Below are 16,328 nucleotides of genomic sequence, written 5' to 3'. Positions count from 1 at the left end.
AATGAATAGATTCAGTCACTTGCTGGAAAGGAAGTTTGTAAGAGGGCATTCTGGTACAGTAGCTAGGCCTTTGGGCTTTAGAGTCGTATTTCTTTGGATAAATCTTTATTCCATATCTTTAGAAAAGTTACGTAATGTCTCTGGGTGTTTCAGGTTCCTTTTCTGTAAATGACCAAGGTAGCTACTCCTGGTTTTTGTGAGAATTATACATAATTTATTTTAAATGCTTAGGTCAGTGGCTGGCATATATGAAGAGCTCAAGAAACGCCAGATTTTATCAACTTTGGAGGTTACTATTAAATGTGAATGTGACTTTCACTGCTGGTTATGGCATACAAGATTAAGATCATTTCTACTACTTGAATCAAGCAGGAAATGTGAATAAAATAGGGAAAGCTTCCGTTGAAAACTTCAGGTAGTTATCAAAGAGCAAGGTCTTGCAAAGCCAAAATCCCAAAGAACGAAAAACGCAGACATAAACCCAACACCACTTTTCTCATCAAAGCATTTGCCAATTTACAAGCAAGTGATAGAGAGTGAGAAGGTCTCATTGACTTAGCCCACAGAGTTTAAGTAACTACCCTACACACTTTCTTTTTAATACATGACTGAACGGTTCAGTGGTTCATTCTGATATCCTTGACTGTCTTTCCTGGCTAGTCATTTTGATTCCACAGCTTAGCACATCATATTATATCAATCATATCACAGCCACTTGTGATCACAGGTAAGAACGATTTGCCTTTCCACAGCCGTTGGGCTGTCTCATGGTGCTGCAGAAAAATACGTGCATTCAGGGGCACTAAGGAAAAGGTCCATAGTAAAAATCCAGATCTTTAGTGGAGATCCCTGAAGGACTAGAAGAGTAAGGGCTTACCAGAAATATTCTGGTCTCATAAGGACTGATGCTCAACTTTGAAAGGGCTTAGCTGCACAGTGTTAAGGTAATCTGTCCTGCACTAACTGCCAAAAAAATAAAGTAAACTGACTTGCAGGAAGAAAACATTATCTACATTCTCAAAGTACTCTGGAACTTTGTAAACCATGTCCAAAATTTTATTTAAAAAATCATCTAGCATGCAAAGAAACATGACCAATGAATAAAAATCTACAGGAAATAGAAAGAAAACAGGTGATAGAGATAGACCCATAAGACATGTAGATATTGGAGGTATTAGTTACAACATTTAAAATAATTGTCATTAATATAGTCAAGGAAATAGATGACATAGTTAATTTCATAGGTAATTAAAGCTATCTAAAAAAACTGGATCCTCTAAAATTGAAAAATGCACTATAATGAACAGTTGGTAATTTGAGAAAAGAACTTTAAAAAATATTCTTTTTGTGTTTTGACTGAATTCTAAGCAAACTCTATCTTTGAAGTTAATTAAAATATACAGCTGTGTAACAATAAGGGCCCATAATTTAAAACAGAATTTCGAATCTTTAGTTAAACAACACAGGAGCTACAACCTCAGGAAAAATAACTTAATTATTTAAGGGAATCCATGCGTCCACAAGTCTTCTCTCCAATACGATTCTAGAAAACAACAGGGCATTGGTGAAGAAACATTGAATATTATGAGCAAATCTGTATTCATTCTTATTTTAAGCAGCAGTCGTACTTCCCTATTTCAATCCCACTCTAAGCAAGATTGTTACAACTGTAAATGCGTTTTCTTATTTATTGATCGTTCATCATTTAGTTTGCACTGCAAAAAAAAATTATGCTATTGAAGAAAAGGCAATATTTGCAGCATGAAAGGATTGGAGGTCATGTACGTGCTTAGCATGGTTGGCACATTTAAATACTGAGATAAATTGAATGAGGGCATTGAAAATGAAATTTACCTAACTGAATTCTTTCAATCCATTACTAATTTTAAAGTAAAATTTAATTGTAATTAAAATTTACAATTTTAAAACAAGTCCCAAATTGGTGGTGGGTTTTATGTAAATCAGAATTTTTCTTCTCATTCACGTAAAACATAATGAAACAAAACAAAGCTGGTGTTAGCCTATTAGAAGAAACTTATTACAGAAAGAATTACACTTACTTCCCTATAGTTCAGTATCTATAGTTCAGTAAGTTTAGCTTGGACAGGAACAGAACATTTTACTCCTCGTAATTATATGTTCTTAGCATTTGGTTAGCTCTCCAAATGAAGTAGGAATACGTCTCCTATCTATACTTGTAATTGTGTGATATGACAAAGTCTAACAAGCAAGATTCTTAAACAGCCAATATTAGGAAATACTTATTGGAAAAACAAATGAGACATAGATTTGTGAATTGTTTTACATAATCTCTTTAGGCAGGGAAAATGGTTGAGATGTCTTGGGATCATCAGATTAAATTCTGGATTTATCCTTAACTAGCTCTGTGACCTCAAGTATGTCATTTAATCTCTCTGACTTAGCTTGCTCAGCTATAAAATGAAGATAATCATATATGATCTATTTCCATAATTAAGTCATAAACATTTATTGAACAGCTTCAATGTACCACTGCTATTGTAAAATGCCTAGGATATTAAAGCTATAGGAAATTGTTGAGGAATTAAATGCTATAATGCATATGAAAGTACTTTGTAAATGATAATACATTACGCAAACTACTATTTTATGCTATCATGTGATTAGGAATATTTTTCTAGCAGTACCAGGAGCTTCTAGCTGTCACCCCAAATGCAAGGGGACTCTCTTATGACATTATGCCTTAGCATAATGATTATTTGCCTTAGCAAAATAAATACATAACAATTATTGGGAAGAAAAAAGAAAAAAAGTGGTAGATTAGAAAAGTAGAAACTACTTTCTATCTAGAACAAAGAAAGATGAGAAAGGCAAATTAAAGTAAAGTGAATAATAAAGTAAAAACGACTTTTTTGAACTCCAAGTGCAGAGGGAAGACATTCTTCACGACAAGAGCCTGGGAATATCAAGAAAGCATTAAATTTGCCTGTCATCTTGAAATTCCCCATAACAAAACAGGAAAACCATAATGAAACTTTTTTCTTTGGTTAAAATGAAGAAAAGGCCTTTAAAAATACCAACCTAGACCAGAGAATAGGAAGAATCAACTGTTACTCTGCAATGTGAGATACCCTTTGAGAACAGTGTAAAGAAAGATGACAATTTCGATAATAAAGACTAGCAAGCGAAACCACAACAAGAACACACACCTCTGTTTTGACAGAGCCTCCAGTTGGTGAGACCTAAGTCTTCACACTTACTGACCTTGCGTCTTTCCAGAAACTTGACCAGTGTTGGTTGAAACCGTTGAAAACGAACATTTCAAAACATCACTGTGCAGTTCCAGCAATATACTAGATTGCAATGAAAACTAGAAATGAATAAGTCCTGTTGAGAATTATTCTCTCAGCATCCAGGGAGTGTGACATAAAAATATGATGGGCTCTGATATAAAAACATAGCCCCGATTTTAGCTCTTTGAGGAATCGCCAATGGCTGAACTGCTTTCCCCAATGGCTGAACTAATTTACACTCCCAACAGCGGTGTATAAGCATTCCCTTTTCTCCACAACCTTACCAGTAAAACTACATTCAGGTCAGCAATCCCATTACTGGGTATATAACCAAAGGAATATAAATCCATGTAACCGAACACCACCTGTTTCTCCAAAACCTATTGAAACAAAAAACTGGGTAGAGCAAAGAGAATTTTTAGGGCAGGAAGGATCCTGTATGACACTATAACGATGGATGCATGACATTATACATCCTTAAAACCCTTAGAAAGTTCAGCATCAAGAGGGAACTCTAATGTAATCTAAGAACTTTGAGTGACATTGATGCGTCAATGTCAATGTAGGTTGATCTATTGCAACAAATGTGCCACTCTGGTGGGGTACATTGATGATGGGGGAGGATGTTCAGCAGGGGAAGAAGAGTATGTTCAAACTCTCTGTATTTTCTGCATCATTTTGCTGTGAATCTAAAACTACTCTTAAAAAATAAAGTCTATTAATTAAGAAAATAAATAAATCATTCTGCCACAAAGACACATGCATGTGTATGTTAATTGCAGTACCATTTATAATAGCAAGGACATGGAATCAGCCTAAACGGCCACCAATGATAGACTGGATAAAAAAATCAGGTACACATACACCATGGAATACTATGAGGCCATAAAAGAAATGAGATCATGTCTTCTGCAGGGACCTGGATGGAGTTGGAGGCCATTATCCTTAGCAAAGTATTGCAGGAATGGAAAACCAAATACCACATATTCTCACTTATAAGTGGGAGCTAAATGATGAGAACACATGGGCTCAAAGAAGGGAACAACAGACACTGGGGTCTACTTGACAGTAGAAGATGGGAGGAGGCAGATCAGAAAAAATAACTATGGGCTGGGTGCGGTGGCTCACGCCTGTAATCTCAGCACTTTGGGAGGCCAAGGCGGGAGGATAACCTGAGGTAGGGAGTTCAAGACCAGCCTGACCAACATGGAGAAACTCCGTCTCTACTAAAAATACAAAAATTAGCTGGGCATGGTGGTGCATGCCTGTAATCCCAGCTACAATGGAGGCTGAGGCAGGAGAATCTCTTGTACCCAGGAGGCGGAGGTTGTGGTGAGTCAAGATCCGGCCATTGCACTCCAACCCGGGCAACAAGAGTGAAACTCCATCTCAAAAAAAGAAAGAAAGAAAAATAACTATTGAGTCCCAGGCTTAGTACCTGGGTGAGAAAATAATCTATACAACAAAACCTCCATGACATGTGTTTCCCTGTATAACAAACCTATACATGTACTCCTGAACCTGAAATAAAAATTGAAAAAAAAAAAAAAAAAAAAACCATACACTTGGACAAAGAAACACCAAGTAGGACATAGTCTATAATTATAACCTATTTACCCAAATGCCCCAAGTAAATGAAAATTTCATTAAAATTTTTTAAAGGAATAGAAATATCTGACATGGTTATGGAATTTTTAGAGTTGGCCTATTTGATTGTAATTAAATTATGCCGCACTTTACAGAATAGATGAATTTCAGAAGGTTTGACCAAAGTGAATTCTTTCTTGGTCCTCAATATCCTTTTTATAATCTGGGATTCATTTCTCAAGGAAAAAGTAATCCCTCAGTTGAACATAAGATATCGAGTCTGTATTATTATAAATATCCATTAACCTATGGGTTAATAATGCTCATTATTAATTCTCACTGTTCAGGTTTCTCTCATAATTAGAGACTATCTAAAACATTACATTTGTAGTTCCTGGAACTTTATTTTTAATATTCTTAGTCCAACAGGTCTTAATTACTTTGTCAAAAGAGTTGGAAATCACACAGTTATTCCAGTCTAAATATTCTGTAAATTTAAGGCTACAATTTAGTAAATTTTCATTCTTTACTTTGTCAGTTTGTTAAAATGAAACAAACCATAAGTTTAAATTCCCTTGTTCTTTCTGTCACTTAGATCTCTAATTTATCTTTCCTAACCAGTTTCAATAAACATTAGTCAAAGGGATTGTAAGCTCAGCTCTCCTGGAACTATCTCAGTACTGGGTCATTGAGCTACATAAGTGTTCGTGTCTATAAATGCTTTTGAAATTAGAACCAAAATATAACACAGAAATCAACTAGGTGAAAAAAAACTAACAAAATACATAAATACAAACATTTAGATTTAGATGAGAAATTCCTCCAAATTGGATGTTTTTTTCTAAGATGCATTTCACTCTACTCAATAATTACTCAATATAATTACTCAATAATTTCATGAAATTGATGGGTCCTGATGCCAACAATATCAGAAAACAAAACAAAAGAGCTAACAATCAATGCACCCAGAAGATTAAAACTAACTAAAACATTTTTTATTAAGCAAAAGAAACCAAGAGGCAAGAAAATGATTCGAGGATCATGGCTGCAAAATGTCCCTTTCTTGACACTTGGAGGAAAGGCAGCAGTCAAGAACAAGGGGAAGGGAAAGAAATGATCAATACATCACTTACTTCTTTGTATCCGAAGATGATGCGTCCATCCATGAGCAGGGTTGCCTGGAACGTGAAGCTTCCCAGGTTGTAATTATCCTGGAGATGTACGTGGTCCCACTGGACCACAAGTGCTGTGCCTATACACCCATTGTAAAAAGAAGAAATGCAATGAGAAAAACACACCTATCAATTCTGGTGGGAGTTTTCACAAAATGTTTTGCATCTGGCCTTCAAATCTGGTGATTGTACAATTTCAATTTTATGTGGTTAATCAAATTCTGTCACTGAAATAGTATTTGGAATTTTTTTTAAAGGATTGAGTAGTCTCTAAATATTTACTAAAATATAACCTCATACTCAGGTCAATAATTGAGCTCAATCAGTGTGGGGAAATTTTGCCTTTGGAATTTTATTAATGTTAATAGATACTGTCTGCTTAAATTTCCATAAGCCACTTTCAAAATGCAGCCCAAGTGGATTGAATGTACTTCAAATACATTTGACAAATGCTGAGAGAGAAAAAAACACATGAAAAAAGTTAGGACCACGTACAAAAGACCTGAAAATGTTTTTCCATACTTAGAAATATACTTTTCCACATTGAAGGAGTTCCTTTAACACTAACGGGAATTTTCTCCTTGAGTTCACAACGCTTGTATTTCTGTCTTTGCTGTGTTTCTTCCAGGAGGCTGCAAGAAGCTCAAAGGGCCCTGGGCTAAGATTTCGAAGCCCCTTGAAGCACACTGGGATGAAACTTCAGTGCTGTATATTACATTCCAACTCACTCTGTCAGTGTTTACTATAAACAATTGACATGAAATAAAAACCGAAACATAGTTTAATAGTCACCAGTGAGAAATCACATTTTTGTTTTAACTGACATTGTGTATTCTCTTTTTTAAAAAAGAAAAGAAAAGAGCTGCTGAGACTTTTCTTCACTCTGTTAGATTTTCCGTTTGGTTAAAAAAAAATTATTGCCCAAAAAAGTTGTGTTGAAAATGAAAATCATAGAACTAAAAGAGCAAATCTTATCTCCCAGCAATAAATATCTGATATATTTAAAAATTACAACTGCATAGAAGAATTAATATTCAGTAATTATTTGGTGCTATTAGTAATATCTCTTGAGATAGCTGACAACTTTAAATAGACACTTTATTTCAAATATTTTGAATATCCAATTGTAAGTCCTGAAAGGATGTTGAAGTATAGAAATGTACTTTGAGGCAAAACTTTAAAAGTAAAAAAGAAAAAAAAAGTTTTTTAACTTGACCTTGGTGCTTTTAGCCATTATCACAGCTATGAGTGAAGACCACCCAGGTCTCTTCCTTCCACGGGCATCTCTGTGTCTATATTGTCCTGGAAGGAAGGAAAGAAGGAAGGAAGGAAGGAAGGAAGGAAGGAAGGAGACGAAAGAAAGAGAAGAAAAAGAAGAAAGACAGAAAGAGAAAGAAAGAGAGAGAGAAAGAAAGAAAGAAAGAAAAGAAGAAGGAAAGAGAAAAAAAGAAAGAGAAAGAAGAGGAAGGAAGGGAGGAGGAGGAAGGGAGAAGGGAGGAGGGGAAGGGAGGAAGGGAGAAGGAGGAAGGACAGAAAGAAAGAAGGAGAAGAAAAGAAAAGGAAAAAAGAAAAAGAACGAGCAAGAAGACATAGCCAGGAAACTTCCCATGATTTATAAGTATAGGAATTTTAATTGTGAAATGGATTCCTAGACTTTCTTTTTCTTCACGCATGTCTACAGCCCTTCAAGCTCTAGTCTCTCCCTTATCCTCTTAGCTTCTATCGCACGTCTGGTGATGCCAGTGAAAACAATGAACCAGAGGGCAGAAGACTTAGACTCGCACTTTGGTCTCTATAAAACTTTCCATGTGAACTTGGACACAACTAATCTGCATGAAACCTTTTCCTTTCCTGTAACATGGGGAGTACAGTTTTGCCTTCCAAGCGATTTCCTGCATTAATACAGAAATATAGTTACCCTTGACTATTTATGAAAATAAGAGGGCTATATAAATTAAAGTTTTTTAATGCAAATTCTGAGGAGAGATTCCCCAATATTTTGTTAGTAGCAGGTTGCTAAAAAGCACACTGTTGGCCCGGGCGGCGGTGGCTCATGCACCTGTAACCCAGGCACTTTGGGAGCCGAAGCGGGTGCTCAGGGGTCGGAGATCGAGACCATCTGGCCTAATATGGGTGAAACCCTGTCTCTACTAAAAATAACAAATAAAAAATTAGCCGGGCGCGGTGTAGCCGGGTGCCTGTAGTCCCAGATACTTGGGAGCTGAGGCGGAGGAATGGCGTGAACCCGGGAGGCGGAGACTTGCAGTGGGCCGAGATCCGCGCCAGTGGCACTCCAGCCTGGGTAACAGAACGAGACACAGCGCGACTCCGTTTCCAAAAAAAAAAAAAAAAAAAAAGGCATACTGTTTGCACATGCTCAATTTTATATTATGTAATAGCATAGCTCTCTCAACATTTGCTGATTTAAATTTTGTAACTGCTGCTGTCTTCTCTAGAGAAGTTTGCTTTCCTAAATTGTTGAATTTCCAATCTTTAAGTATCCTGTCAGTGAGTCTAGCCAAACTTGAAAATATTTCAGAAAGTTGTTGTGGTATTAAAAGGGTTTTGTGAAGAGCCTTACAGTATTTAAAAGTGTTTCATTCATTCAATAAAACACAAGCTTTCATTATCATATTGTTTGAATTCAATATTCCTCAATATTAGATTCCTATGGAATAAGTCATTACACAGAAGATATTTCAATGGGTAAAAAATACATACTTTCTTGAGTATTAATACTTTTACAATTCCCAAAATAAAACTCAGTTTACATATGTAAGTATTTTTATTCATTCATTGAATAATTATTTAGGACGTACAGCCTATTAAGTATCTATGCAGGGTACTGGAGATAAAATGATTTCTTATAAAGAGCCACAGTCCTTGTTTTTAAAGAACCTAGAATTCAGTTGGAGTAGTATACATCAATTTTTAACAATCACTAAAATACAAGTAAAATTCAAATATTAAGAGCTACCTAGCAACAAGGTATATGAGAATATTTGTAGAGAGACTTATTTAATATGCCTTATGATTTTGATAGCAACAGTATAAAGTCTTGGTCATTAGAATCATGTGCCCATGAGTAAATGGCCCTAATATCATCTAGTGAATGTCGGAGCTTGGAAAATAGCCAATGTTCACTGAATCTTTTATTATTTCCATAGGATAGATTCCCAAGGCAATTTTGTATTGGAATGATAGAGTAAGTTTCAGATAAGTTTCTGGCTGCAGTTTTGCCTCAAGAATACTGTATTTACAGTCTACTTGCACATCCTTGGGTGTTAGCACCTCATGAGTTTTTAAAAAATGGAAGAGAATATAATAGTTCTTAAAATAATAGAGATGAATCATTATTACAGCTAACATTTAGAGTTACTTCATATTGGATCATACCTTGGTGTTACTCAAGCTGTTCAAAGTGTATTTCCTAAGGTGAATATCTAACTATGTTTAGTTTCTTCATTGTGCTATTTCGACCTGTAAAATGGCTTTCATCACACTGGTCAGGAGTTTGCTCTTAGCAAAATGATCGTATTTCTCCAAGGCTACGGCTACCATCAAGTCTATTCCAACCATGAGCAAATTTCTTCCTTGATCATCACAAATAAGACAAGAGTAGAAATAACTCTGTTCACCCCAATTGCTTCTATTATTTGCAGGCATAAAATTGTCATTTGAACAAATAAATATCATTTGTGAATGATAAATACACAGAAAATTCTATACTTAATTAATCGTTCAAATATAAACTCTCTGTTACCTATAATTTATTTTCTCTACCAAAGTTACAGCTTTCAATAAGATGTTGAGATGAAAACTCATTTAGGTCCCCAAGGCCTTGAATTTCTCGCTTGGATTTTGGCAGCACTTAATGATATATTCTAGTTTTTTCTCTATTTTATATGTCCCAAAATACTAATAGCAGGGATATATTGCTCTTGGTATGTTTGATAAATCTTAACAGGCTCTCACTCATTTTTTAAAGTCAAGAAAACTTCATTTTCTTAAGTTGAACTACCCACAACTAATTACTTTATACTTTCTAAAATATGTGTTCATCTTATGAATACATACAAGTCATAAGTTCTGGAAATTTAATGTCAATATATGCCACCTCCCTCTACTGGAAGATCAGAACTAACAAAATTATTCCTATTTCCATTTTTTCTGATGGGAAAATTGGAAAACTGACTTATTGAAATAGCATCAAATAAATGCCTTTGCTTTGTCTGAGGTCTTGCCTACAGCAACTCATTTTTATTGCGTATAGATGTTAATAAACGTGTTGAATGAATGAATGAATGCCATTTGTGTACTCGATAAATCTTAGCAGAATAACATTTGTCATCTCAGACCATTTGCATCAAGCAGTTTACACACCAAAAAATAAACAGTTAACAAAAACATTAACAGGAATCTGATGCTTGAGGTTTAAAAATATACCTGCAGCAAAAAATAGGCTATTCAATACATACCATTATCAAAATATCTGACAGTTGAATTTCTGGATACACTGGGATCGAAATTTGCCATTAAAGGTGCTATGTACTGTGTGGCTGTTAGCATTCGATGTACAACTTCTCCAGTGTATATGAAACCTAGAATTAGAAAAATAGGAAACATATTCAGAAAAAGAAGCCCATATAAAATTAGGATTAAAATACTACAAACTCAATTACAGTCATATTATGAAAATAAAATGTCATGGTAGCTGGAAAAAAAGGAACATATTTAATATCTTAGTATCTAATTAACAATACTTGGTCTGGATTAAGTAACAAATTCTTGTATAATTTGGTAGAACCTTGCAAATCCAAAATCTATAACATGTACAATTTTAATTGGGGGAAAAGTGACTATTATCTGGATGAGATTATTAGATTAAAAATGCTAATACAGCATTATAAGTAATTCAAATATTCAATTTGCTGTTATTAATCCCTTGTTATTTTAACACTAGCTTACCACACAAGTCCTTTTAATGAGTGAATTCATTTTCATGATATTTATTTAAGCTACCATCTCAGCATAGGAATTTTAGAAATGACATCTGGTACAATGTAGAAAATGTTTTGATCCTTTTTTTTTTTTTTCTTTCTTGGAAGTTGAAAGGGGGCTAAACACCCACGGTGAAGTTTTCACATTCTTGGTTTGCTCAAGCCTCTATACTATCAGCATGCTATCAAGAAGATAAAGTCTATATGTTTGCAGATAAGGTGGTAAAACATTGACAATGCACAAATGCTTCCCTATTTAGAGATTTAATCAATGCCAGTCTATTCTAGCAGTTGGATAATGAGAAGGAATTTACTGTGGAGGACTTTGGCTTTGAATTAACTTTCAATAGCTCCTATGTTACAAGTCTAACTCCCTTTCTATTATTCACAGTAGGTTTATTTACTTTGTGGATTATCCATGACAAATTGTTAATCCTGTGCTGGCTTCTTGCCTTCAAAGTCTTTAGCTGCCTGAAAGGAGAGTCAGCTCAGGAATTGCTAACTAATTTTAATATTAATCTAAGAAATACACAATTGAGATACATATGCACATGCACACACACAAATAAAATGCAAGGCAAATTATTTGTAACAATGCAATTGTAATGTTTGGGCAGTCATGAGTTAATTAGATACCCGGCACTAATATAAATCATTTTTCTACTTTCACAAGAATTAATAAGATAATGATATTTAAAGCTCAAAAAGTGTTAAACTTTGATAACTCATTTTATGGTCTGAATAAATATTTTATTGGCAGATTGTGGTCTTCATTGTTTCAAATTCCAAACTGTGATGCCTAGGTAAGATATTGCAGAGTTAAACCTGTAGCTATTTACTTAGAAATTAATTTCTCTCTTTTTGGCAATATCTTCTTTCCTTTGACTACCGTTTAACTTTTTTTTTTTTTTTTTTTTTTGAGACGGAGTCTCGCTCTATCGCCCAGGCTGGAGTGCAGTGGCCGGATCTCAGCTCACTGCAAGCTCTGCCTCCCGGGTTTACGCCATTCTCCTGCCTCAGCCTCCCGAGTAGCTGGGACTATAGGCGCCCGCCACCTCGCCCGGCTAGTTTTTTGTATTTTTTAGTAGAGACGGGGTTTCACGGTGTTAGCCAGGATGGTCTCGATCTCCTGACCTCGTGATCCACCCGTCTCGGCCTCCCAAAGTGCTGGGATTACAGGCTTGAGCCACCGCGCCCGGCTAACTTTTCATCAAAAGCATAATTGAACTCTAGCTATTCATCTTAAAAAATATTTTAACTGGAAAAATATTCAATGTGTACTTTTATCATCATGACTTCTTGTTTCTTATATGACTTACTGTTTCTTATTTACCAAGCAGTATCTTTCAAAATAAATACCTGATGCTTTAAGCAGAATTTTGTACATTTGTAATTTCACCTAGCTGAAGTATATTACAAATATTATGGTGATAAGGTCATTGCTTTTATTATACTTCCTTCTAGATTTTCAGTCATACTCCTAAAATTCAAAGTGCAATATCACATCCTTAACATTATAAGCATGAAGAGTAACTGTTTTCCAGGGTCTCTATTTTTTCTCCTATCCTCACCAGTATGCATTTATAATTTATCATTAAAATGAATACAAAAATTCTATAGATACCATCTCTTAAGGGAAATGTTTGAATTAGACGCTGAAAGTGTTATTTCCGAGAAAATAGCTCCAAGTAGGTTATTTCTCTTCTTTATATTCTCCAAGTACAAATAGAAGAAACTGCTTAACTTGGAGGATGGAGGTCAGTTATTCAAGGAAGGAAGATAATTTTAAATAAGTACAAAATCCATTCTCCAAGACAACTTTGTAAGAACAGCAGCAATCCCTAGAAATACACTGTTGCAAAATGTAAGAGCACTGATGATTTCAGACACTTCATACTTACTGCTAGTATTTAAATAAATAAAATATATATACTTTCCCCTCAATGTTTCTACATAGATTTGCTAAGAAACTACATATACTTTCATAGATTTGCTAAGAAACTTCTCTCCACTCTCAATAACCCAGTTGTCAGATGACAGAAACCATTAACTATTGTTTCTTTTGATCAGGAAAATGTTTCCCAAATCTATAATTTATCAAATGTCAAAGGTGAAATTTCAAATTGTTTCCAAAGAACTAAGTAGAAATACAGAAGAATTTGTTAACATGTATAAGCCACAGATATAGTTTTTAATTATTTTGTTACTAGACTATTAAAATAAGTTATGTTACTACCAGTATTATGGTTGATACAACCACAGTGAACAAGAAACTGCTACCACAATTACTAGCATGTCTGGTACTTCTATTACTACTACCACTATTAGTACCACCACCACGAAGAATTACTATGAAAAAAAATAAAAACCCCAAGAAGGAAAAAACCCTACTACTCTGCAAAATGAGTTTAATTTTACTAATTCAGGGAATACTTGTTTGTTTTTCTTCACCATATTGAAAGTTAATTATACCAATATCTCAGGTTAGCTTCTAACGACCAAGAAATAAAATTCTTGACTTCTTGGTGAAGCCCATCTAATGATAGGCTTTACCTAGTTCTCCTTAAGTTTCTAGATTTTAAAAATATCACTTCAGTAGTGGTTAATAATTGAGTGGAGACAAGCCTTACAAGCTTGCAGGGGAATGTAATTAGGTGTTAAATAAGAAAGAGTTATGCAAATTAATGCAAAAAAACTCCAAAGCTTTAAAGGCATTCATAGCTACCAACACCCCATTAGACATTTACTTCTTTTCTTTGACTGTTCTGAGCATTCCCAGCTAAAGATGATATATAAAATATATATTTAATTACATATTAGGGTACGTGTTTTGTGTGTATATATATCGTTTATTTTTCCTGGTTCTTATGGTTTGGCCGTAATTTTAAGAATATGGTTTATTTATTTATTAATATTTTTATGTTTTTTGAGACAGAGTGCTCGCTGCTGTCACCGCTGGAGTGCAGTGGCAGTGATCTCAGCTCACTGCAAGCTCGGCCTCCCGGGTTCACACAATTCTCCCTCTCACTGCCTCAGCCGTCCCGAGTAGGCTGGGACTACAGGCCGCCCCGCCAATTGCGTGCCGGCTAAGTTTTTGTATTTTTAGTAAAGAGGGGGGTTTCACTGTGTTAGCCAGGATGGTTTTCGATCTCCTGACCTCGTGATCCGCCTGCCTGGGCCTCCCAAAGTATGGGATTACAGGCATGAGCCACTGTGCCTGGCCTTTGTTTTTTTTTTTTTAAATATATACACTTCAAGTTTTGGGATACTTGTGCAGAATGTGCAGGTTTGTTACATAGGTATACACGCGCCATGGTGGTTTGCTGCAACCGTCAATGTATCATCTACATTAGGTACTTCTCCTAATGCTATCCCTCCCCAAGCCCCCCACCCCCTGGCCGGCCCCTGTGTGTGATGTTCCCCTCCCTGTGTCCATGTGTTCTCATTGTTCAACTCCCATTTATGAGTGAGAACATGCGGTGTTTGGTTTTCTGTTCTTGTGTTAGTTTGCTGAGAATGATGATTTCCAGCTTCATCCATGTCCCTACAAAGGACGTTAACTCATCCTTTTTTATGGCTGCATAGTATTCTATGGGGTTTATGTGCCACATTTTATTTATCCAGTCTATCATTGATGGGCATTTGAGTTGGTGCCAAGTCTTTGCTATTGTGAATAGTGCTGCAATAAACATATGTGTGCATGTGTCTTTATAGTAGAATGATTTATAATCCTTCAGGTATATGTTTTAACCATTTTGTTTACACATCTCTGTAGCCATTTGAAGAGCTAATCATACAATGTCGCCTTTGCTTACTATATGATTCTACTATAAATAGCACTCATCTACTCATCTGCCTTTGCAGAAAAGTGGTCATTTATGCAGAAAATTTGGGACTGAGAAAGATACCTTCATGTAAAAGAATCAAGTAAGAGAAGCAAGCATATTTTGTTCTTTGAATCTCAAATAATAGCGAATACATGGCCACTCCCTTTTGCCTTAGCAATTAGTAAAACTAGAGTCAAATTCTGAGATCGGTTGTAATCAACAGCTTTGTTGTTGTACCTTGAAAAATTTCCTTGTACCGCTTTCCGTAGGTGGTCTCTGGTCATGTGAATAATCTGTTTTTACATCTGTAAGCCTCATCGAGTCCGTTGGGGGATTCTGTCATTGTAGATCTTGTCATGAATAAATCCCATTCAATCATTATAGATTTATTAACCATAACTATGTATTTACTAACCTGAAATATTATTCTGATAATGGTGAAATTAACCAGTATCTATATAGGCCTTTGCTAATTATATTATTTTCATTTTTTTTTTTTTTCAGAGACAGAGTCTTGCTATGTCACTCAGGCTGGAGTGCAGTGGCATAATCTTGGCTCACTGCAAACTCTGCCTCCAAGGCTGAAGCGATCCTCCTGTCTCAGCCTCCCAAGTGGCTGGGATTACAGGCATGCACTACCATGCCCAGCTAATTTTAGTATTTTTAGTAGAGACATGGTTTCACCATGTTGGCCAGGCTGTTCTTGAACTCCTGGTCTCAAGTGATCCACCTGCCTTTGCCTCCCAAAGTGCTAGGATTACAGGTATGAGCCCCTGCACCCAAACTTCATGTATTTTTTTTTATTGTGTTCTTGCACAATTCTAAAAAAGAATAATGGTGCAATTAGTATTATTTCCATTTATTAAATGAAGTATTTAATAAGGCTGGGTAATTTGCCTAAAGCCGCATGGCTAGAATAGGTCTTGTGATTCCAAATGTTATGGACTCTTTACAATATATTTTTGCAGTCATTGTGTGTCCAGCCTTACAACAGATACATTAGAAGACAGAAAGTTAGGCAGTATTATTTTTACTTATCTTGATGTCATTTCTAAGGCAATCACTCTAGGAATGCTGACAATCCCCATAAACAAGTTAAAATTGCCACCGGATGACACTGTCCATAATTATCCAGTAAGGCCTCACTTAACATCTCCAGGTTCTTGGCAACTGTGACTTTAAGGTAAAATATGTAAGGCAACCAATTTCAGCACTGGCTAATTGATATCAGTAAGAATTAAGTTCCTATGGCATATTTCTGGATACAAAACCTCACCAAACTTCTAAATAAAGTGTTCCAAAAACACTTATTTAAATAAACTTGAGCTCTACATACATTTTAAAAAGGTTAATAAAAACAGATAATTATTTATCCAGTTATTTTGGTTCTGGGTCACAGGTGGCCTGAGCCTTTCCTGGCAGCTAAGGGAGTGAGGCAAGTACCAACCCTGGACCAGATGCCATCCCATC

At 35.5% G+C, this 16,328-nt stretch overlaps 1 protein-coding gene across 1 annotated transcript in view; it reads right to left on the bottom strand.

Moving 5' to 3' along the window:
• The window catches only part of PLXDC2 (plexin domain containing 2), a 487,631-nt gene that overhangs the window by 130,827 nt on the left and 340,476 nt on the right, over nt 1-16,328 (bottom strand). The window contains exons 5-6 of the mRNA XM_017869226.1: nt 10,510-10,632; nt 5,993-6,111 (exon numbers count right to left, since the gene is read on the bottom strand). Of these exons, the coding sequence (XP_017724715.1) occupies nt 5,993-6,111; nt 10,510-10,632 (242 nt within the window). The remainder of the gene's footprint in view (nt 1-5,992; nt 6,112-10,509; nt 10,633-16,328) is intronic.

Source organism: Rhinopithecus bieti, unplaced genomic scaffold (genome assembly GCF_001698545.2).
Source record: "Rhinopithecus bieti isolate Rb0 unplaced genomic scaffold, ASM169854v2 scaffold_3043, whole genome shotgun sequence".
Taxonomy (NCBI): domain Eukaryota; kingdom Metazoa; phylum Chordata; class Mammalia; order Primates; family Cercopithecidae; genus Rhinopithecus; species Rhinopithecus bieti.
Note: the sequence above shows the minus strand (reverse complement) of the source record. Positions and strands in the feature narration are given on the sequence as shown.